At 34.3% G+C, this 23,734-nt stretch overlaps 2 protein-coding genes across 3 annotated transcripts in view; one reads left to right on the top strand and one right to left on the bottom strand.

Moving 5' to 3' along the window:
* LOC140440958 (triosephosphate isomerase-like) overlaps positions 1 to 23,734 on the top strand; it is an 80,863-nt gene that overhangs the window by 7,281 nt on the left and 49,848 nt on the right. The window lies entirely within an intron of this gene.
* Positions 1 to 23,734, bottom strand: part of LOC140440955 (shootin-1-like) — a 59,311-nt gene that overhangs the window by 6,689 nt on the left and 28,888 nt on the right. The window contains exons 2-3 of one of the 2 annotated variants that reach the window (XM_072531312.1): positions 14,208 to 14,635; positions 4,541 to 4,796 (exon numbers count right to left, since the gene is read on the bottom strand). In XM_072531312.1, coding sequence (XP_072387413.1) covers positions 4,541 to 4,796; positions 14,208 to 14,602 — 651 coding nt within the window. In that variant the 5' untranslated portion in view covers positions 14,603 to 14,635. Of the gene's footprint in view, positions 1 to 4,540; positions 4,797 to 9,095; positions 9,226 to 14,207; positions 14,636 to 23,734 lie in introns of those variants that run through there. The other variant, XM_072531313.1, reaches the window with a different exon arrangement.

Genomic DNA, 23,734 nt, shown 5'->3' with positions numbered 1-23,734 from the left:
TTGAACTATATCAGTTATACACCGATCCATATATTGTGAAATTCGTTAAAGTGCAGAGACTTAGATAAGCTGGACACATTAATAGGATGTCAGATCACGAATACACGAAGAGATTAACATTTTCAAAACCAGAGGGCACAAGAAGTAGACGACGACCACAAAGGAGATGGATTGATGATGTGGAAGAAGACCTACAGATTCTAAGGGTCGGAAGGAAGTGAAGTTGCCAGGAATCGACAAGAGTGGCGACTTCTATATGAGCAGGCCAAGATCCACAACGGATTGTCGAGCCACTTATGATGATGAAACAATCACAATCTACTATCCGCTCCAATAGGTAGCGAGTAGATACTCTTTTACGGTGGGAGATAGATCTATTTCAGGGATGCAACCCTGCCCACGTGACCCATAATTATCTTCCAATCTCCTGGAGAAGTAACGTCCTAGACCAATTCTCCCACCTAATTACCACAGTTTTTCCTCCCATATGATGTCTCTGATGTCGGGTAGCAGCAACATCGGGCAGCAGTACCAAAATAGAGCGTAAGTGAAATGATCCTGGATTTGGATCTGGATCAGTGTATTATTTGATACTAGAAGTTTTAATAGCTTTTAGACTTCCATCAAAAAAGCAACTGGAAAATACTCCATTACTCTTCTCTAGTATAATCATCATGACAATTGAAATATAAGATGAGGTCCTCAGTCCCCGGCAGACTCTTCTTGTTTAAACCATTTTTTTCTATGGCGTAAATCGATTTTTTCCGTTTCCTCCCTAAGAGGGCGGATTTTAGAGGGAAATCCGGGGTTAGGTTAAGTCTCAAAATTAACATTCTCGACAAAATTCAGCGTGTTCGTATGATTTTCAGTATGATAACTGGAGTATTTATACAAAAAATAATTACAATTCAATAAATTCTGTATTTCCTATACGTGCATCCACATGTCCATACTCCTTATGTGCATCCTTGACGAAACTGTCATGGCAGATATATTTTGAAATTTTGGTAAATATATTACATTTTTAAAACAAATTAAAGCTATACATGATCCCAGTCAATAAAGAAAGACAGCTGAAAAACCTTATACAGATATTTGAAGGTTCTAAAAGGGTAGCTGATGAAAAATCCGTGAAGACGTGCAGCTGATTTTGTTTTGTTTTTTTAACAATCTTAACAAGTGAAAAACAATAAGTTTTTTGCATATAAAAAGTTTATTATACATTCCAGAGAAAAATATTTCAAATAAAAGTTGTAGATCATAAAAAGTTCTATATTTTGAGAGTTTCCAAACCAAAATACATACACCATTGACCGAGATAATTATAAAAAACACTTATTTTTGTAGTAATTTATAAATGTTAATAACTTTGTTTTTTGCATAAACACATGCAATAGAACTACTTAAAATTGTGGCAGTTAATGAATTATTAATGTATCCCAAATTTTAAACAGATCGACCAAAAAGTTTATAGGTGATTCAATTTGTTTATCCCGGAAAGCGATTATTTAAACAACTGTGCTTGCCCAAACAGTCACTCTAGAGGTATTTTATATATTGCAATCGATGCTTTAAGACTTCATTTATAAGGATTATTTAAAAAACTTCAACATTTTATTAAATTAGTTATAAAAAAGCAGTTTGAAAAAGGACTGACTTATTAGCTTCTAACATTTATGTCTAATAACTTTGATATTTTTTGTCACGCGGTTGTAAGTAGGCTCAATGAAAACCTGGTGAAAAACCACACTTTCCAACAAAAAATAGAACCTTCTATGACCAATAACAAGTTGAGATATTGCAGAGGACAATTTTAAGATCTATAATTTTTATTTGAACTATTTATCTCTAAATTAACCTCCATTGCATGACTGAGAAGATAAAAATTGGCAGAGGGGTGCGGCAGGGAGATACCTTGTCGCCAAAACTATTTATAACAGTTATGGAGTACGCATTTAAACGGCTAGATTGGGAATCAAAGGGTATTAGCATCGATGAAAAGATATTCAATCATCTCAGATATGCCGATGATATTGTTCTCATAACAGACAACTTAGGAGAAGCCAGAGTTATGCTACAACAACTACAGCAAGTAACCCAGAAAGTCGGTTTAAAAATAAACTATGGAAAAACAAAAATGATGACCAATCTCGTCCCCAATGAGCTAATAGAAATCGAAAAGTCGCCCATAGAACTTGTGGAAAAATATGTGTATTTGGGTCACGAAATAAGGTTAACGCGAGATAACCAAACATGCGAGCTACTCAGAAGAATAAGTCTGGGCTGGGCTGCATTCGGAAAAATGAGAGACGCATTTAAAACAAATATACCGATCCATATAAAAAGAAAAGCTTTTAACCAGTGCGTTCTACCAGTCCTCACATACGGAGCAGAAACCTTAACTCTCACAAAAACATCAGCCGAAAAATTGAGAAGGACACAACGAAAGATTGAGAGATCAATGCTTGGAATAAGCTTAAGAAATAGAATAAGAAACGAGGAAGTTCGTAGACGAACCGGAGTGGAAGACATTATCGAACATATTACAAGGCAAAAATGGAGATGGGCAGGACATGTTGCAAGAATGAAAGGCGACAGTTGGACAAAAAAATTGCTTGAGTGGAGACCACGGGCTGACAAGCGAAGCCGAGGAAGACCCCCAACGCGATGGACCGACGACCTCAAAAGAATCGTGACCAATTGGATAGCAGAGGCGCAGAACAGAAGCAGATTGAAAAGTCTAGAGGAGGCCTATGTTCAACAATGGACAACTCAGGGCTGATTGATGATGATGATCTCTAAATTGTATAAGAAACGTTTTATAGCTAAAAAATAACTTTTTCACTTTTTAAGATTGTTTAAAACAAAAAAACAAAGCAAAATCAGCTGTATGTCTTCAAGGATTTTTCATTAACTACCACTCATATAGATACCTTTTAGATCCTTTAAATATATGTATAAGATTTTTTACCTTTAGATACCTTTTTCTGAATAGAAAAAGAAGATTTTTACGTGAAATCAATGATTATTCCCAGATAAACTTGTGTATAGGTATAATATATGCAATTTTCAGAATCTTACGAGCTATGAGTAAAGCAAATACAGTTTGATGAATCGAAATCAAGAAATAAGACACAAAACCGTTTTTTTTTACGTAATAGAAAATAATTATTAAAAAAAATTATTTTTGGTTAATACTATTTTTAGAACAGTTTAAATCAGATTTAACAAAGGAAGTGTTTCATTAACGATCTGTTTTGCATATATATTTACTATAACCAAAATATTTCCCACGCCATTCCCCTCCTACGGAAAACAAATCTTAATCAATAACGCTATTTGCATGTTTATGGTTTTTTTTTATTAGACATAAAAACGAATTAGTCACCTCTCGCCCTTGATCGATCTTTTCCTCATTGATGATCTCAATGCGAAAACTGCTCCTGAACTTTTTATCACTTTCGCCAAAATCCAAACCGTCCAAAAACATTTTGATTCCCGAATAATAGTCACTGATACACAAAATACTGCGACGCGAAGACACTATACCACTTTCTAAATTCTTTCACACTGAATGACTCACGAGGACTTTTGGAACCACTAAAGACTTTTTGATTTGATAATTAAGTGTACGTGCCTGATCCCTATCATTATTAAAGAATTTGCAGGTAGAGATAGTTAGTCGTTGGATACGCTTTGAGTGTGACAATGGCGTAAAATATTTTCGTAAAATTAAATAGATTTCGAATTGAAAATAGGTATTAAAAATTGAAATAAAGGGTTCTAGAGCAAATAAGAAAGTTAGTTGGAATTTACCATGTCATTAAAAGACATATTATAAACGTATTTGTTTACCTCTTTTCTGGTTGTTTGCTTTTCGTCAAGCTCATAGTATTTTTTAGCATTTCACGGTGTACGCTGATTAAAGCTCGTGAGTGTATCGTCAATCGACTCTGAAATTTTAATCTGATTCATTCTCTCTGATATAATTTTTTAAATTTCAATCCAATTTGCCCTTTTTCGTTTCCAATTTTGAGTTCGTATTGTATATTTGTATTTAAATTAACTGTATGTTTTATTAATATTGGGAAGCGGTCACTACTATATAAATCTTTTAGTGCTGTCCAATCGAGTTGGGTGAGCAATGAGGGTTCGCGTATGGAGAGATCAATGGCAGAAGATGTTCTCGTAGCCATATTGAATCTTGTTGGAGATCCGTCGGTGAGTAGGCATAGGTTCATAGTGTTAAAAACGTTTTCTAACATATTTCCCCTCTGTGTTGTTTTATTTGATCCCCATGTAATATTATGGGCAATAAAATCTCCCGTAATTATTCGAAGTGAGGGAATTTATTGGAGAAGATTAAGTAATTCGGGTTTAATTAGAGTTTGGTCTGGTGAAACATAAATGCTACAAATATTGAACTTAAGTGAACATATTTTTTGATAAAACGAGTGTTAATATAATGTTTTTAAAATGCAATATTGATTATGTTGCCTTTGAGTGATCGCTGTATAAAAATATCCGATACTTCACTTACCTCGGTCAACCTAATGTTATCCTCAGATGTTTGGAATTCCGTCTGCTTTAAACTATCCACCTCAGTCTGCAACTCCGCTATTTCCGTACTTAGTTGTTTGATAGTCTTGTTTAGATTTTCAATATCGGTTTCAGAGTTGGATTCTCCTTCTCCTGCGTCCACGCCTTCGTCGACAGTATCTTTGTCCATTAGAAGAAGGGTTTTTCGTTTCAATTCCTTGTTTTCCCGGTACCATTGCGAAGCGTCTTTCAAGGCTCTGTAAAAAACAATGTTTTGTTCGTAAATCATCATTTTTGATTTTTAATTTTGTTTGACATTTTTGACAAAGATGCACTATGCACTTGATTATATTAATCAAAGTGGTATACTGAAATTATATATTCCAAAATATATTTTCCAAAACAGAAACTTGAGGATTTCATTCTGCTAAAAAGAAAGAAACGATAGAGCAGATCGAAAACAATCAGAACAAATAATTATGCAGAAGACATAATGTCATAGTTCCTAATAAAATTAGATTAAAAAAGAGATAAATAGATATTTCAACATAAATTAAAACAATCAAGTGTCTTTTTATTATCCCATTTTTCTCTTTCTTTCTCCTTGTTGTTTTATTATAGTAGATTTCGTGAATTTGCAACGTTTTTGGATTAGGGATGAAAGCACATTGACTTAAACGATCCTCTGTGCTGAGAAACTTTCTCACATTCTCAGAAAAATTCAGATTATTCGTATGATTTTTATTGGTTCAGTGGCATCTTCTTCTCTGACGATTGTAATATAAATAGATTAATTCATTTATGACAAAACTAAAGCATCTCTGGCATTTACTAATGCGTTTTTAGATGGCTCGATTCGAATTACATCAGATTAAAAAAATTAAGAAAAAATAAAATTCATTGGAAGCCGAGAAAATATATTTTTTAGGTACTTTTACCGATTTTGATATTCGAAATTCAATTTTCTTCAGCGTAATTTTTTTAGTATGTTTTTATTATTATATGTTATAATAATAAAAACAAATAAATATCTTGAAGAAATAAAAATTTTTATCCAGAAAGAGATTCGAACGGAAGAGGTAGGAAAGATTTATTACTGTTTGTAGATTCGTCAACTTTGACCGGTTTTATCTCAGGAACCACTGCTTGTAATTCAACTTTTTACCTTTATAAGAAACGTATTGCCGAGTCTTTTCCAACACCGTTTCCTGAATTTCTTCTTCTTCTTAAAGTGCCTTCTCCTCAATGGAGGTTGGCTACTACAATTTTAAACTCTTCTCTATCTTCAGCTGTTCTTATTAGCTGTTCAAAATTTAGCCCTGTCCATTGTCGGATGTTTCTGAGCCACGATAGTCTTTTTCTTCCTAGGCCTCCCTTTCCCTCGATTTTTCCTTTGACTATAAGTTGGGCATATTGGTACTTATTATTTCTCAGTATGTGGCCTAGGTATGATGTTTTTCTAACTTTTACTGTGTTAAAAAGTTCTCTTTTCTTTGTTTTAGGTATGCGATGTCCATGAAATTTTGAGTATGCGATGTTCCTGAATTTAATTTAAGTTAATAGTTAGCAAGATATTCTCGTTCTTTATAGGCCAAAAAAAATGTTTATAATTTTAAAACCTTCCTGAGGCCGTCCAAATGATCCGAATTCCATAAAATACGTGAGATCCGGGACCTGGAGGCATCTCACCTGAGCTTATAAAATACGGATCAAAAAAATTACACCGGATGATACAATGGATATTTCAGAAAGCCATAAATGGAGAACAGCTCCCAAAGGAATGGACGGAGGCATATATGACATCTATATTTAAGAAAGGAGATAGAAAACGATGCGAAAACTACAGAGGAATAAGCGTAATATCATCAATAGGAAGATTATATGGGAAGATACTGCGAGAAAAGATAGAGCAAGCGATAAAAGGCAAAATCAGGGAGGATCAGGCAGGCTTCACGGCAGGAAGATCATGCATAGACCACATATACACACTGGAACAAGTGTTGGAAAAGAAAAAAGCAAAAAATAGAGATATACACTTGGCATTTGTGGACCTGAGAAAGGCGTATGACTCTGTACCAAGGTCAGAACTATGGGAGGCAATGTACAAATTAGAAATACAGACGGAGCTCATAGAAGCTACAAAAGCTCTGTATAAAGAAAATAAAGTGTCCATTAAAATGGGAACAAGAATCGTAGGAGACTTCACCACAACAAAAGGGCTCCTGCAGGGTTGTTCCACATCTCCAACCCTATTCAAAATATACTTAGAAAAAGCCTTGACTACATGGAAAAGAAAATGCGAAGGCATGGGAGTACCGGTACGGAACGAATACATATATACGTTAAGCTTTGCAGACGATCAGGTAGTGATTGCACAAGACCAAGACGACCTCAGCTACATGATGAAGAAACTACAAGAAGAATATACCAAGGCTGGCCTAGATATTAACCTCGCGAAAACAGAGTACCTATCTACAAGTGAAGAAGACATAGAAGATCTACAGATTGATGACAACGTAACAATCAAAGGAAAGGATAAATTCAAATACCTGGGGTTTATAATCACAAAAAAGGCAACAACAGAGGAAGAAATTACACAAATATTAGGACAAACAAGAACAGCAATCCGACAACTTAACTCAGTATGGTGGGATAGACACCTAAATATGAAGACAAAAACGCAGATTTATAAAACATTAGTGCGAAGTATTATGACATATGGGGCTGAAAATTGGATCATAAACAAGAAAAACAGCAGTAAGATAGTAGCAACAGAGATGGAATGCCTGCGAAGATGCTGCAGAGTAACAAGAATGGATAGGAGAAGTAATGACGAAATAAAGCAAAGAACATCAATAGAAACAGACATACTAACATATATAGAACAAAAAAGACTAAAGTGGTATGGACATGCAAGAAAAACTAGCGACAGCAGATGGATAAAGAGAATGACTGAATGGAGCCCCATAAGAAGGAGGAAAAGAGGACGACCCCGAAAATCCTGGAGGAACGAAGTAGATGACGCCATGAGTAAGAGAGGCCTAAACGATGGAGAATGGAACAACAGAGAGAGATGGAAACGGTTGAGCGAGGGAAGGCAGTGAATACTGTAGAATCCCTAAATATATATACGTGAGATACATAATAAATAACTTGATTTAGAGAAAGTCAAAATTTCCTAAGGAAAATAATATATATTGTAATAAAACCAAGGTCATCAAAAGTATCGATAAAGTTATGAAATTGTATTCTGTATACTTTTTCGTCTCCAGAAAAACAAAATATAACTTTTCGAAACATCCATACCTTTACCCAAGTGATTACTACAAGCTATTTTTACTATTGATGAATAAATACTTTGTTTTTGGATACCAAAAGTTTACTACACACTATAAAATTTATACAAAATAACACTAAAAGTAAACAACTCAACAATAACATTACAAAAAACAAAATATTAACTTATAATATACCAAAATATATAAACCAACATACTGAAATTTGAATATAATCAGACTGAGCAGTTTGGACCTGTAAAATGACAACCATGCTCGCTATAGGAGATCAATCATATTTTATAGTCTCTTGGCGGATGAAAAGGCGAATACTGTCGTAACACGTGCTTGTCAAGCTTCGACAATGTGTTTATGTTGGGAAGTTGCAATTTGAATAGGGTTTAGGTCGATGGTAAATGATTACATTTTTAACGGAACATACAAATTTTCCGCTCGAAAAATGGACGTGACTATGACAAACTTATTAGGGTATCATTAATTTGCAACCGGTTTGGCGGTATCGCTAAAGGAAGGTATCAGTTTCTCCGAATGTTCAAAAACCCAAGTATAACATACTGGCCACGAGGGATTCAATAAATATCTACGCTTATATTAATCTCTAAGAGTTCACTGATTAGATCCACATTAAATTTTGGATATAATAACTAATCTGGTTGTAACAAATATTTTGCAGGTAAATATAAAATAAAAATATCTAAATATTTTCACAACCTTGTTAATTAACATGGAACTGTCTTAAACGGGGAGCAAAGAAAGTAAATCTGCTAGACAAACAAACATTTCTGCATAAAATATGCAGTGTAGTGGTGTACATGAATAATATCAAAATACTGTAAAAAAGGTTGTAAAAGTATTTTTTAAATTCAATTAAGAAATTACTTGTTTCATATTTCCATTACTAGAGCAATTTACTTTGTACTTCTTATGCTGTATAGTAGAGTGGACCATTGGCTATCGAGTCTCTAGCGATAATCCAAAACAATCACAAATTCGTGAAATATACTGTAAGTTATTTTTTCAACAAAATAACAATCAGTAACATTATTATGTAGGTACAGTATTTTTGCATGCTTTTTCAATGTTTCTTCAATGTAAGAATATTTTTTCTTCTTCTTTAACCACTCTTCTCTATCTTCTAACAAAACTTTTCCTACTATATTTTGCTTTGTGAAAAGAATTTTCTGTAAAATTATTTGTTGCCAATATGCCATTTTAATTTCAAATTTTGAATAAAATGATAAAAATGATTATGTTTCATACCTCCAGACGATTGCATCAGGAGAAAAAGTGGTCAAAAAGGTAAAAAATGTCATCACGTATAAAAGTAGTCCATATTTTCGATGATTATTTGAACCAACATAAAATTCCATTCGCAAAACGTTTGACTGTTTATTTTATATTCTTGTCAACGTGACATAATTGATTAAACATCACAATATTTCGGTGTTTTTTTTTTGTATTTGGTACATAATAGTTCCTTTATAAGCACACGTTTGTCCTTTTTAACATTCTTTTAAATTGTTATCTCCTTCAAATAGTTGATTATTTTTTTGAGTGAGTTTTTTACTGCTCATATCTCGTTTTTCATATGTGTATTGTTTTTATTTTCTTTTTATGTCGTCTAAGGCATCTAATTGTTTTTTTTTATTGTTTCGCTACATATTTAATTAATTTTTTTATTTTGGATTCCTCTATTCATCAATATTGCAAACTATACGTCTTTGGGTATGGTATATAGCCTCTTTACTCCCTTTATGTCGTCCATATGGATTTAGAAAGTATTTTTAAAATATCAACGAATAGTTTTAACACGATAATTGTAAGTCATTACTGGACAACTGGACATTTCCAGATTTTTGATCCACTATGTGTTTCAGTTTAATTTGAGTCTCCCATCATTTTCTTACACGTGTTTCAAGGCCTATCTATAATCAGGGAGACTTCTGAGAAGACTAAACTGGACCGAAATGTACTGCAGTGAATGTCGATAGCGATTGAAGTAAGCTGTAAGCCCAAGCTGTTGGGCGATGTTCGGAATATTTATTACTTCCTAACTGAGAATAATAAACTGTTCCCATTATTGTTGATATGTGTGTGCCTTATATGTAATTCTTTTTGTTTAACTCCTAGCTTCCCTATATATTTTTTGTTTTCATCTGTCGTAATATATACTTATATCTGTCTTCCTCGTTTTGTTGGAGTTTATTATTAAACCAATTTTTATAGCTGATTCTTTTAATGCTACATACGTCTCTCGTACATCGTTTTCCGTTCTCTCAACAATATTAATATCATCAGCATATGCCAGGATTTGCACCTGATTTATTATATATTGAACCAGTGGTTGTGATTTGTGACATACGTATTACTTTTTCCAGAGCCAGATTGAACAGTATACAGAAGAGAGGGTTAGCAGCCCGTTATTTGTTTTAAAAGGTTCAGACAGAACTCTCTAAATTTTCGTCCCCTACATTCAACTTTTTCAAGAGTTAGTTTTGTTAACTGATTTGTTATTCATAGTTCTTTCATTACTTTGAACATTTCTCTTCTATTCACAGAGTCGTAGGCTGCTTTGTAGCGTATAAATATGTGATGACTGTCAATGCCATATTCCAGCGTTTTTTCTAAGATTGTTTCAAAGTTGCAATCTGATGAATTGTCGATTTACATTCCCTGAAACCAGCTTGGTATTTTCATACTATTCGTTCTGCATATGGTGCCATACGGTGACATAGTACTGTAGAAAATATTTTATACGCTTCATTTAAAAGAGTAAATCCTCTGTGGTTAGGGCATTCAAAGATATCTCCTTTTTTGTGTATGGTGCAAAGTATTCCAATATTCCAATCATTGGGGAGAGATTTCTGTGTCCACATTTCTTTTATAAGCTGCTGTAATGCCATGATGGTATCATGACCACCTTCTTCATATAGTTCAGCTGGGAGATTAAGCTAAGTTTTTTAACTGCATCTTTAACTTCAAGAATCGTTGATGGTTCCTCTTCCCTCTCGTCTGTTCCCCTTATCTTATCTCTTTCATCTTCCAGATTTTCTTCTTCTTTCTTTATATTAAGTGCTTGGTTAAAGTATTCTACCCATCTGTTCAATACATCTTTTCTGGTTGTTAATATGTCGCAATTTTGACTTCTGCATTGTTTTGTGGTTGGCTTGAATTCTTTTTTGTTGATGTTAATTTTCTTGTAGAATGATGTGAATGATGTTGAATTCTGTTAAGGTTTTCTATATATTTAAGTGTTTTCCTTTTTCTTTTGTGTATTCTCTTTTCTTCTTTTTGTTTGGTAATTCTCTTAGTTCTAGGTAAGTTGTTCTAGTTCGTCGGATAAGCATCTTTCTGTAGGCTTCATTTTTTTTCTATTGAAATTCTCGTCAGTTAAAATTTTATTCATTACTTCACTAAATTGTGATCTACGGTCGTAGTCACTTTATTTAATTTTTGCAACAACTGAATTTTGTAGGGATTAAATGATTTTTTATATAATATACGTAATACTGAAGAATTACTTACATAATGTATTTGTGCAGCTCTGCGTAAGAAAACTCTGCATTAATTCTAAAGTTTTATTGTAATTTTTAACAGTTTTTGGTCTGTCTGTTCGAATAACATTTTTTACTCGTCCAGTTTTCTCCAAGCTCTTTACAATTATTTGTAATGTCGCCGTCGTTTAATGGATAGGAGAATCTCCATAGCTCCTCATCATTAAAATAGTAATTCGCTGGTTTTCATTAGAAACTATCTTTACTGTAGAGCTTTTAAAAACACATAAAACAACTGTCAGCTCTAGTTATTAATATAATTTATTTTACAAAACTTTTTAAAGTTATTGTTAGTTTTATGAATTAATGTCAATATCTCAAAAATATTTGGCACTGAGAAGTATTATTTATTTAAGATCTTCGTGACAAGATAAAATATCAAGTGTAACATATGGTTGAACCCGTATTGAAGTGAGAATTCTAATAATAATACAATATACAGTATGTTGTATTTAAAAAACCAAAGTGACTCATGATATCAGAAAAATGGTAAATCTGGCAACATTGCAAGCATCAAATTTGAAATCTCTATATTGCAGATATTGCAGATATTGTATAGCAAAGGATTAAGTATAGCAAACGTAGAATTAACTTTAATAACACGATACAAATAGACACAGAAAAGCTAAAAGTCGATAAAGAAAAATATGCTAGCAAATTAAAAACCGCCCAAGCACTGAATCTGGAACAACTCAGCGTTAATAAAATTAACTCAGTTATAACAAAAGAACTATTGAATGCTAGCTCAGAAGTAGCAACCCGCCATAACAACAAAAAATCCAAAATAAGTGCAGAATCGAAGAATATGCTGAAACAACGAAAAGAGCTCCTGTCACTAAACAAAAGAAATACCACAGAATACAAAGAACTTAATCGAGCCATACGAAAACAGATAAAAGACGATATTAAAAAACATCAACAAGAACATGTAGAAAGAGTGATAGAGAAAAATCGAAGTCTGAAATATACCAAACCGAAATTAGGAAAGAAAAATATTATAACTATGAAAAATCAACAAGGCCAACTAGAAACAAACAAAGCTCAGATATCAAACATAGTTGAAAACTTCTATACTGAGTTATACCGCTCAAAAAACGATCCCCCCGACTCTTCAAAGCAAAATCTGAAAAGACAAATAACAAACGTAAATTCTGAAGTAATGCCCGAAATAAGCGAAGTAGAAATAGAAAATGCAATTAAAGAATTGAAAAGAAATAAAGCACCGGGTAGTGATGGAATTCTGGCAGAAATGTTGAAAGAAGGCGGAGAAGAAGTCATCAGGTACCTAAAAATACTTTTTAATAAATGCCTATTTGAAGGAAACATACCAAAGGAATGGAATACTGCTAACACAATATTAATACACAAAAAAGGGGACAATACAGATCTGAAAAATTATCGTCCAATATCACTACTATCACAACTTTATAAAACATTCACAAAAATAATTACAAATAGATTGACAACAAAGTTCGATGTATATCAACCAGTAGAGCAAGCCGGATTTAGAAAAGGGTTCAGTACATGTGACCATCTTCACACACTAAAGGTCCTAATAGAAAAAGTTAACGAATACAATTTACCAATCTGTTTAGCATTTATAGACTACGAGAAAGCTTTTGACATCATAGAATTATGGGCTATTGAGGAAGCACTGGTCAACAGCAGAATTGATTCTAGATATAGGATATTAATACATAATATATATCAACACGCTGAAATGGTAGTCACGATGGATAACGGAATGAAAACGAGGCCAATAAAAATCAACCGAGGAGTAAGACAGGGAGACACCATATCTCCAAAACTATTTACTGCCGCACTTGAAGACATCTTTAAATCACTAAATTGGGAAACGAAGGGACTATCGATAAACGGAAAGTATTTAAACCATCTAAGATATGCAGATGACGTAGTACTAATAGCCGACAGCTGGAAAGAACTGAAGACGATGATCGATGAGCTTCATACGGAATCCATAAAAAAAGGACTGAAAATGAATCTAAGTAAAACTAAGCTAATGTCGAATAAAGATGATCAACCGACGATAACCATCCAAGGAACAAAACTGGAACATGTAGAAGAATACATATATCTGGGTCAGAATATCAAGGTAAACAAAGAAAACCAAACTACCGAAATAAGCAGACGAGTAAGAATGGGATGGGCCGCATTTGGAAAACTCTCATACATACTGAAAGACAAAAAGATACCCCAAAACCTTCGAACCAAAGTGTTCGATTCTTGTATCCTTCCCGTTCTCACTTACGGAGCTCAAACCTGGACATTCACAAAAAAGAACATGGACAAGATTCGAAAAACTCAGCGAGCCATGGAACGACAGATGATTGGTATCTCACTAATAGATCGGCAAACGAACGAAGCAATCCGGAACAAAACAAAAATAAAGGACGCCGCGAAACAAGCAGCTAAATTAAAATGGAAATGGGCTGAACACAACGAACGTCTCGAAGATGGTAGATGGAACAAAGAAGTCGGAAACTGGCGACCGTACGATGCGAAGAGACCAACAGGAAGACCTCAAATGCGCTGGAGCGACGATATCAAAAGAGTCGCAGGACCAATGTGGAAACGCCTAGCACACAACAGGGATGAATGGCGAGAAATGGGAGAGGCCTTTATTCGACAATTCGGATAGAAAAAAGGCTATAAAAAAAAAAATATTTCAGATATATATATATATATATATATATATATATATATATATATATATATATATATATATATATACATATACAATATTATTTCTGTTTTTGTATCACGTCGTAATATTAACAATTTTGAAAAATTTACTCACCCGGTCATAGCCCTCGTCTCGGTTTCGTACTGGTTCTTCAACGTTTCATACTCCTTATAAAGATTTTTGGAAGCCGTTGACAATTTGGTGAATTCTTCGTTCTTCTCGAACAACTCGGTTTCGAGTTGCTCATGTTTAATCTGCAAATTTAAATACTTTTTTTCTATATCCGTCAAATTCCGGAGAGCTTTCTCCTTCTCGGTGAGCAAGGACTTTCTTCTTTCTTCGGCTTCTTCGAATTTCTGTTTCCATCGTACCGCTTGTCCCTCTGTGACGGGAATTTTTGAAGATATAGGGGATGATGGTTGTCTCTGCATAGTTCTTCTTAACGGTATATTCGAGGTGCCATTGGTGTTTAATTTAGACGGTACTGGATGTTTGTTGATAACAGACATTTCGTATCGTCACATGGATGATGAATTTCTAAGCTGAAATAAACAAAAATGGATTACTTACAATTTAGAATTTTATTATAAATCTGATTATCATTATCATGCTGTTGTCATTATTATAATAATCACTATGATTTTTATTATCAAAATTACCCTCTTGATCTTTGCATATGCACAGATAGATAGTCTATGGGGGCACTTAAGAGCAACTGCAGGAGACCGTGCGTCTGAACATAACACGGTCAAGCAAATGACAAAAGTTTATTGGATGTGTGAATGTTCTAATAGGACTAAATTACTGAGGAAAATCAACATAATCAGCTTAGAATTACAACAGGAACGTTCCTGCTGGACTGCGTCAGTCAAGAAACACCTGCACATAATGACGCTGTTTCACGAAAGCGTAACCTGCAGACTATGTGGCATAGAACACGATTGAAAACTACCAACCACTAGACATATATAAGCTGGATAGTATTCAGAAAACAATGAACATAAGACAATGGAGAAGAAGGGCACAAGAGAGATCTGAATGGAAGGACATAGCCAGACAGGCAAAGACCCATCCAGGGTTATGATGCCAAAAGAAGAAGAAGTATTCCAGAATTTTGGAATGAGTATCATGAAGTAATGGAAGATGTACCGTCAATTGGCTGTAGTGTGACAAGTTTATAACAGGTGGGTTCCAGTGAAAAAAATTCAATCAATATTTATTACTATGAAATTCGTTATCATTCAGGTTACACAAACTGTCGTAAAAGTGAGGTGCAATTTCAGTTACATTGAGCGTGATGAGGAGTCCCACGGACACCTTTTTAAAAAATAAAAAAAATATTTAGGTCTTTGAAAAAATTTCACTGAAATAAGTTACAACTTCATGGAATTTATTCGCTGATAGGTATATTTAATACTATTATATAAAAAAAGTTATTAAAATACCTTTATTTTACAATGGTACTGAAATTTCTTCTTATTATAACAAGCCTCCACAATTTCATTAATTAAAAAAATGTTTTTTTTGCGAAGTTTAGAGTATATATACGGTTTAAGGGAATACTAATAATTAATTTTTATGCAAAAAATACAAACTTATTTATTCACAACACAAATTTATTCAGTAAAAAAATTCTGACCACAACTGAACTACACTAATTTTAAACAACATTCATTTTCGTTACGATTATTTTGAAGTACATTTTATGCATACTTTCTTACTACATGATAGACATATAGCCTTTTTACAATCATAGCATAAGTAAAATCTCTTTCTATGAAGCTTAGATGAGCATAAATAACAATATTTCCGAATCTCTAATTTTTCTTCTGGTGGAAATTTGACTGGTTCTTCAAGTGCAAGTATTCTTCTGATCGGATTTCTTATATCTAACCTCATTCTAGGATTTTCAAATCGTGTCCTCGTAAAAGGTTCTGTCAGGCTTTTCGCTAGTATGTTTATGAATTTGATTCGGGATGTATTTTCATTATTTTTTAAACAATTAGACATGACAAATGCCAAAAAAAATGCATTGACACAACTCATGTCTAATATTTGATAAAAAATGGCCATTGGCCAACGTCGAGTTCTCCTTGATGAGCTATAAATGGTGAATTTCTCATCTAGTACATCAACGCCTCCTTTTGATGAATTACAGAATCTTATTTCAGGTTTGTTACTCTCAACATCGGTAGCACGGTAGTCATGCATAGAGGAAATGAGAATTACAGCCTTCTTTCTCTAGGAAATATATGAAACTAGCGTTTCATGTTTTGTTCTGAAACATAATAGTACTTTTTTCCAATTTCATCCTCATTCTCTTGGTCTAATTCTTCATCAATATTTTCATCATTTGAAGAAGATTGGTTTCTTATCATAATTTTCACTTGAAGTCCAATATTCATGTTCTTCTTCGATATCATATCCATCTTCTATATCAGACAAGTCAGATTCTTCCTTATTATACCATTTTAAAACAGTACTTTCAAAATTATTGTCTGATGGACTAACTTTTTTTTGATGTACTACGAACCAAATCCATCTAAAAAATCTAATTTAAACGTGTAGTACCCTAGCTGAATACCCACTGAATACCAATAACTTACAACAAAAAGTTACAACAATTTCTAAAGTACTATAGGAGTCTGCGTGACTCCAGCTCACCAGTTACGGGTCAAAACTTAGAAAAAGCAAAAGCAATGGCCAGAAATAAAAATCCTACGAACTAAAACAAAAAAACTTCAAAATTGAGACAAAGTTACTCGTGGGCTAGCAAGATCCAAAATAGAAGAAATAAAGTAGCGAACAAATAAAAAGATAACATAATGAAATCTATTAGATAGAAGGAGTAACAGAATCATTCCTCCGCAACAAAGAAACATCATTTCTTTGATAGATGTTTCCACATTTTCTCACCATTACCTATTTTTAAACGTTAATTTACTATTTACTACATTATAACTAGGGATTTTTTCTAAGCATGTTCATGGCTTTTTCTTTACAACCCCGTATAAGTGACTTCACTTTCAACAAATATTATTCACGTGTTTGGAATTTTCCAGTTAAAAATACACCAACATAAACATCGGTCGTAAAAATTCGAACGTGATAGAAAAATTAAACACTTACAACTGCATACCCTGTTTAAAAAACGAACAATTTCTTTTTTACTTCATGATTCCACATTATCATTTCATAGACGTATCCAGCTAATATGGTACTCGATTTAATAACTGTAATAACAATTTCATTAATGAAGTCCATGGAAGTGACGTAGGGAAATAATAAAATATTTATAGGGTAAATCACCAAAGTAGATAGATAGATAAATTTAGAGCGGTGGCCTTTTGGCCTATTCCACTGCGACTTTTTCAGATCTATTGTGGTCCTCTAGTCCTAGATAATATTCTCTAGCCTGACCCTTTTTAAAAAGTCTAATACCTTCGAGACTGTACCTTCCATGTAGCTATTTGCCGATGGATTTTCTTCTCCTAATGCAAAGAACCGCACATTTGTCAGACTGTAACACTGACATAGAATGTGTTCTGCTGTTTCTTCTTCGAGGTGACAGAATCTGCACAGGTCATCATCTGATAATCCCATCAGCTTCAAGTGCCTATTTAGCTTACAGTGCCCTGTTAGAAGACCTACTATGGTTTTGACTGTTTTCCTTTCCTGTCTTTGCTTATTCGGTCTGCCGTAAATTTTGGCGAATGTTCTGTAATGAAGTATTTCGCCTGTCTTTGTCCTGGTGAATTCCTCTACCATTCCAGAATGGCATTGATGAGCCTTGTTTGGTCATTTCATCTGCTTTTTCAATGCCCTTATGACCCTCGTGTCCCGGTACCAAGGCTACCGTAACCTTGTTACGGTCTCCTAGTTTGTTTAGGGCACATACACAATCCCATACTAGCTTAGAATTGACCTCTACAAAATTGAAAGCCTTAAGCGCTGCCTGACCATCTCTTAAGATGGCAACTGAACGGAACGTTCTTTCCTGCCTTTCTTTTTCTTCCACGCAGTGATGGATTGTCGTTATTTTCGCCTGGAAAACTGTCACATCCTTAGATAGACTTACCGGAAATTGTATCCCTAGATTTGTCCATACTACTTCGGCTCCCACACCCTCCGATGTTTTTGAGCAGCAGCTTGTATGGGTATACTTTTATTCCAGTCTTCCCTGCCTGGAATCTTAATTATGAACTTATTGTTAAAGCTATATCTCGTAGCTGTTGCATCGATAGGTTGCCCCATCACAATATCGGCTTTTAGCTCCTCAATTAGCTTCCTGTTGTCAGAACCATGCATCTGGCTTATATGTCGCTGACTATGGATTAATCTGTGCATCACTGATCTGGGTTCGCCCTGAATAAAGATATGAAGGGGTGGTAGATTCAGCTTCAGCAGGACTTTCAACGATGCTGTAAGAGTTGTTTTTATGGCCCGCGTAATACACAGGCATGCTAGCCTTTGTGTATTACCTAACAGTCTTATTGCTCACACTCTGATCACCAAAGTAGAAATGCGAAGATTTCTTGGTTGTAAGGTGTAAGAAAGACATGAGGAGTCTAAAAATTAAATTCCACAACATATCTCCTCATCTAAGAAAAAACCCTTGGTGAACTGGCTTCTTGTACTCATAAAGAGTAAACCGAAATAAAAGGAAAGATAATTAAGATTTGATTTCACGTATAGTGCCTCTGTGTATTCTTCTTCTTCTTCTTCCTTCTTGTATGTAGGCTTTAAAGCCTATTTATTCTTCAATATTAGCCTGCTAAATTGTTTAAATTATTGAACCATCTTTTTCTTGTTCTGCCAATACTTCTTCGTCCATTTGGTGACTTATCTCCCCTGACATTCTACTAATGTGTTCGTTCTACTCCTGTTTCCGTTTTGTCACCCATCCATTTATGTCTTTTATATTACATGCTCTTCTTATGTTTTCGCTTCTCTTCCTATCCAACGGACTTTTCCGTCATATTCGTCGAAGTATTTTCATCGTGTATGTTAATATAGGTCTAATTGCTGCTTTATAGATTCTTGTTTTTGTGTTTTGTCTTCGGTGTTTGTTCTTCCAGATTGTGTCATTAAGAGATCCCGCCGCTTTACCTGCTTTTAAGTACATGTATATTCTGCTTCTGCTTTTCACGAAATCGTGATTTATACGTAAAACCAAATCTTAACTGTCTTTTCTTTTATTTATGGGGTATTTATTTTGAAAATGCAAAACATAAATTTTAGTTTCTCACAATTTAATGCATTTGAATTGATGAGTTTATAATTTTATTTACAATTATTTTTATCAAAATCATAATGTAATTTAATAGTTAGAATATAGAAAGAAGAAACTGTTCAAAACAGACCACTCTCAATAAGATACAAAGTTTATTCGATAAAAATGAAACGAGGAAATTCTACAAATCCTTAAATAATAGCCGTCAAGAATTTAAACCACGATTAAAAATTTGTAAAGACACTAACGGTGAAATTCTACATGATAAAAACTCAGTACTTAACAGATGGGCACAACATTTCAGCAAACATCTAAATATAAACGATATTGAAGCAGGTTACACGATAGAAAATCAACAGAATCTACAACGTCAACTACACAGTGAAGACTCAACAAGAGAAGAAGTGTCTAATGCCATCCTAAAACTCAAAGATAATAAAGCCTCAGGAATCGATGAAATCTGTTCGGAAATGTATAAAAAAGGTGGTGATCAACTTTTTGCAGCCATCCATAAACTAATAAAACTTATATGGCAGAATGAATTGGTACCAGAACAGTGGCTAAAGGGAATAATATGTCCGTTGCATAAAAAGGGTGATCAACTGGAGTGTAAGAACTATAGAGGCATTACTCTGTTAGCATCTGTGTATAAAATCTTCGGCAATGTATTGTTTGACAAACAAACATTTTAGAAAGGATATTGTTGGTCAATATCAATGCGGATGTACTACTGAAAAGTCAACTATACATCAAATTCAAGCACATAGGCAGATTCTAGAAAAGTCACTAGAGTATAACATAGACACAAACCATCTCTTCGTCGATTTCAAAGCAACCTCTGACAATATGAAAAGAACTACATTATATAATGCAATAATAGACTTTGGGATCCCACCTAAGTTAGTTAAGTTGACACAACTAAACAATGCAAAACGTAAGCTCATGCATTAGAATTGAAGGAGAAAACTTTCGCGCTGGTGTGTCTCCTCTTTAATATTGCCTTGGAAAAGGGAATCAGACAATGAAATATTAGAATAAATGAAACTATTTTTAATAGATCGACGCAAATTCTCCCATTCGCTGACGATATAGTTATAGTGGGCAGAAGTATGAGAGACATGGTGCAGTATTTTACAAGGCTTGCGGACGTGGCAAGTGAATTAGGACTTGTGGTAAACGAAGAAAAAACCAAATATATGTTGATTTCTAAAAACCGAAATTTCCCGAAATATCCAATAGAGAATTCAAATTAATACCAATACCTTTGAGCAAGTCAAAGAATTCACATATCTTGGATCGCTAGTAAACGCAACAAACACGACAAGCGACGAAATAAAAAGACGCATAGCAATAGCAAACAGAACTGTTCACGGTCTCCAGAAACGTTTAAAAAATAAAAATATACAACGTGCAAAATAAGCTCAATATATACAAGACCTTAATACGGCCGGTTTTGATATATGGGTCTGAAACGTGGACCTTATCTCAAAATGATGAAAGATTTCTTGGTATTTTTGAGAGAAAAATTATTGGGACCGTAAATGAAAATGGACTATGGCGTCGATGATGCAACTTTGAACTATGTCAGTTATATACCGATCCAGGTATTGTGAAATTCGTTAAAGTGCAGAGACTTAGATAGGCTGGACAAATTGCTAGGATGTCAGATCATGAATAAATGAATAGATTAACATTTTTAAAACCAGAGGGCACAAGAAGCAGAGGACGACCATGAAAGAGATCGATTGTTGATGTGGAAGAAGACCTACAGATTCTAAGGATCACAAGATAGAGGGAAGTTGCCAGGAATCGACAGGATTGGCGACTTCTTTGTGAGCAGGCCAAGATCCACAACGAATTGTTGAGCCACCTATGAACAAAAGAAAGAATTGTATTATGAAGAATTTTACCAATTTTTAACTTCAAAATACGTTTTTCGTATGAACATTTTAAAACCGATTTTAGAAAGCACCGAAAAAATATTTATATGGGTATATGGTAGAGATAACATAATTTGTAATGTCGATTGTGCGGGAAGGCGGTTATTAAATCACTTTCCTACTTCTGTAACCGCTGAACGGTCCATTAGTCTCCTAATAACGGTGAATTTCCATACGAGTGCCCGCATCGAGGACTCCGGCCCTGAAGCGTTTACTCTCACTTAAAATATCGCGTAAAAAAAGTCGGCGCGCCTTATTTGTTTCTTCCTACCTTTAAATCAGTTGTTAAAGGCAATTAGACGTCTCGATTTGGAAGATTAATTACCAAGAGACGCTTTTAGAAATCGAAAATACTTTCGACTTCTATAAATATATTGCATTTTTCAACGAGTCTGTCAGTGTTACCATGTCCTACCAATTACGTAAAGAGTAATAGTTGTAGATGGATGATCAAGTTGAAAGCAACGGAAAAATTATATAACTGCTGTTATAAAAGTGTACTAATAAGACTGTCATAATAGTAGATTAAAACTTGACGAATTTAATATTTATATCTTTTCAGAGACTGTCATCTAAATATTATTCTTTGACGTCTCCAGCTTCTTTGCTGGTGGTTGTTCTTGTATATAATAATAATATAGTCTCCCGTTTTATACCGCTGTCGCGGCTTTGGGAGTATAGCAGGGTAGTCTGCTATATCTAGGGCCTACGGTATACAAGGAAGGTAACATGGCCAGCGCTACGCTTCAACCGTCTATTATTACCCCTGGTTTTACCCAAGGTACTCATTTTTATTCAGGCTGAGTCGACCTGGGGCCTATAGACATTTTTAAAATGTCTAGATGTTCTTGCCGGCGATGGGATTCGAACCCCGGACCACCGGCTTGCGAGTCAAGCATCCTACCGCTTGCGCTACGCAGGCCCCTTCTTGTATATAATATAAATTTATATGTATATAATATAAATTTATAAACTAGTCACTGATTTTCTGGACATTTAATGCAATAATTCTTTTTCTGAACGATCTATTTCTGCATTTGCACCTCCATAAGAATCAATTCGTATTAAAGTATAAATTACTTCAGCTATGCATCTTGAAAATCATAGAATGGTATAAAAGTATTTTTCAATTTGGACCATTTGTTTGATTAATTTTCAATTCTTGAAGCTGTTGCCCTCGATATCCCATATAGTCTACTGATATTTGCACTTTTCCAAAAGCAAAAAATATTAATGTTAAAAATAACTGTTCGACTGGTGTAACAGCTTCTTCCCTAAAAATATGTGCTGATTAGTATTTTCTCTATATACATTAGAGAACCAACCAACATTTATGTTGGTTGGTTTTACTTTTTAATGATTTTTTATTTACCAATGTTTTGTCAAAGAAATATAAATCATCACATTGTTCTAAACAATTCATTCATAAACTTCTGATAGTGTTGGTAAACTTCCCAGGTCATGCCATGCAGTTGGGGAGTCTACATTGTAAAATTGACGTGCACCCTATCCTTCATGCTATGGCATGCTGGACGAGCCATACAGTCTGTAGTCAACACCCCGAGGTATGAGCGGAATGTATTAATACTCTCATACGCTTATGAAACGCACCTAGTGGATCATAAGAGCCTTCACGTTTCACCCTTTTTCAACTTGCCTTAACAGAAATGTCTTTAATCTTTCCTATCAGCCTTTCTTGCCAAACCGTTGTTTCTTGCGACCCTGAATGGCTATTAGATTTCCGAGGGTAGACGGATCACTGTATTTCCTTCTGCTACATACTCTTGACTAAGGGAAAAAACCCTAACAGAACATCCTCATCCACTTGGTAGGGAGTTGGGGCATAGAGAGCTTCTCTTCACCTGTAAAAAAAACCTGACTTACCACCGGAGTGGACAAAAGCACATATTAACAACATCTACAAAAAAGGAGATAGAAAGAATTGTTCAAACTACAGGGGGCTAAGTGTCATAAATTCACTATTAAGACTCTATGGAAAAATAATAAAAAATAAAATTGAAAAAGAGATGACTGATGTAGAAGAACAAAATAGCTTTCGTGCAGGCACATCCTGTATAGACAGCACAATATTTTCTCTAACGCAGGTTATTAAGAAAAGATTAGCCCACAACCTGTTAACTCATGTAGTCTTTATAGATCTGACAAAGGCATATGATAGTTTACCACTTTCAATCTGTGGGTAGCTTTACAAAAATATAGCGGAAAACATAAAAACTGGAAACAAATTAACTAGAGAAATTCCTATTAGTAAGGGTCTAAAGCAAGGCTGCTGTATAGCACCTACACCCTTTAAAATATATGTGAATTAGGTGCTCTCAGTGTGGAGAAGAAAATGCTACAATATGCCCATTCCAATCTAAGACGAGAGATTGTACACGATACACTTTGCTGACGACGAGAACGATATAGACGATATGCTTAGAAAACTGGAGGAGTACACTAAAAGC

Source organism: Diabrotica undecimpunctata, chromosome 5, assembly GCF_040954645.1.
Source record: "Diabrotica undecimpunctata isolate CICGRU chromosome 5, icDiaUnde3, whole genome shotgun sequence".
Classification (NCBI taxonomy): Eukaryota; Metazoa; Arthropoda; class Insecta; order Coleoptera; family Chrysomelidae; genus Diabrotica; species Diabrotica undecimpunctata.
The sequence above is the reverse complement of the archived record's forward strand: the minus strand, read 5'-3'. Positions and strand labels throughout refer to the sequence as shown.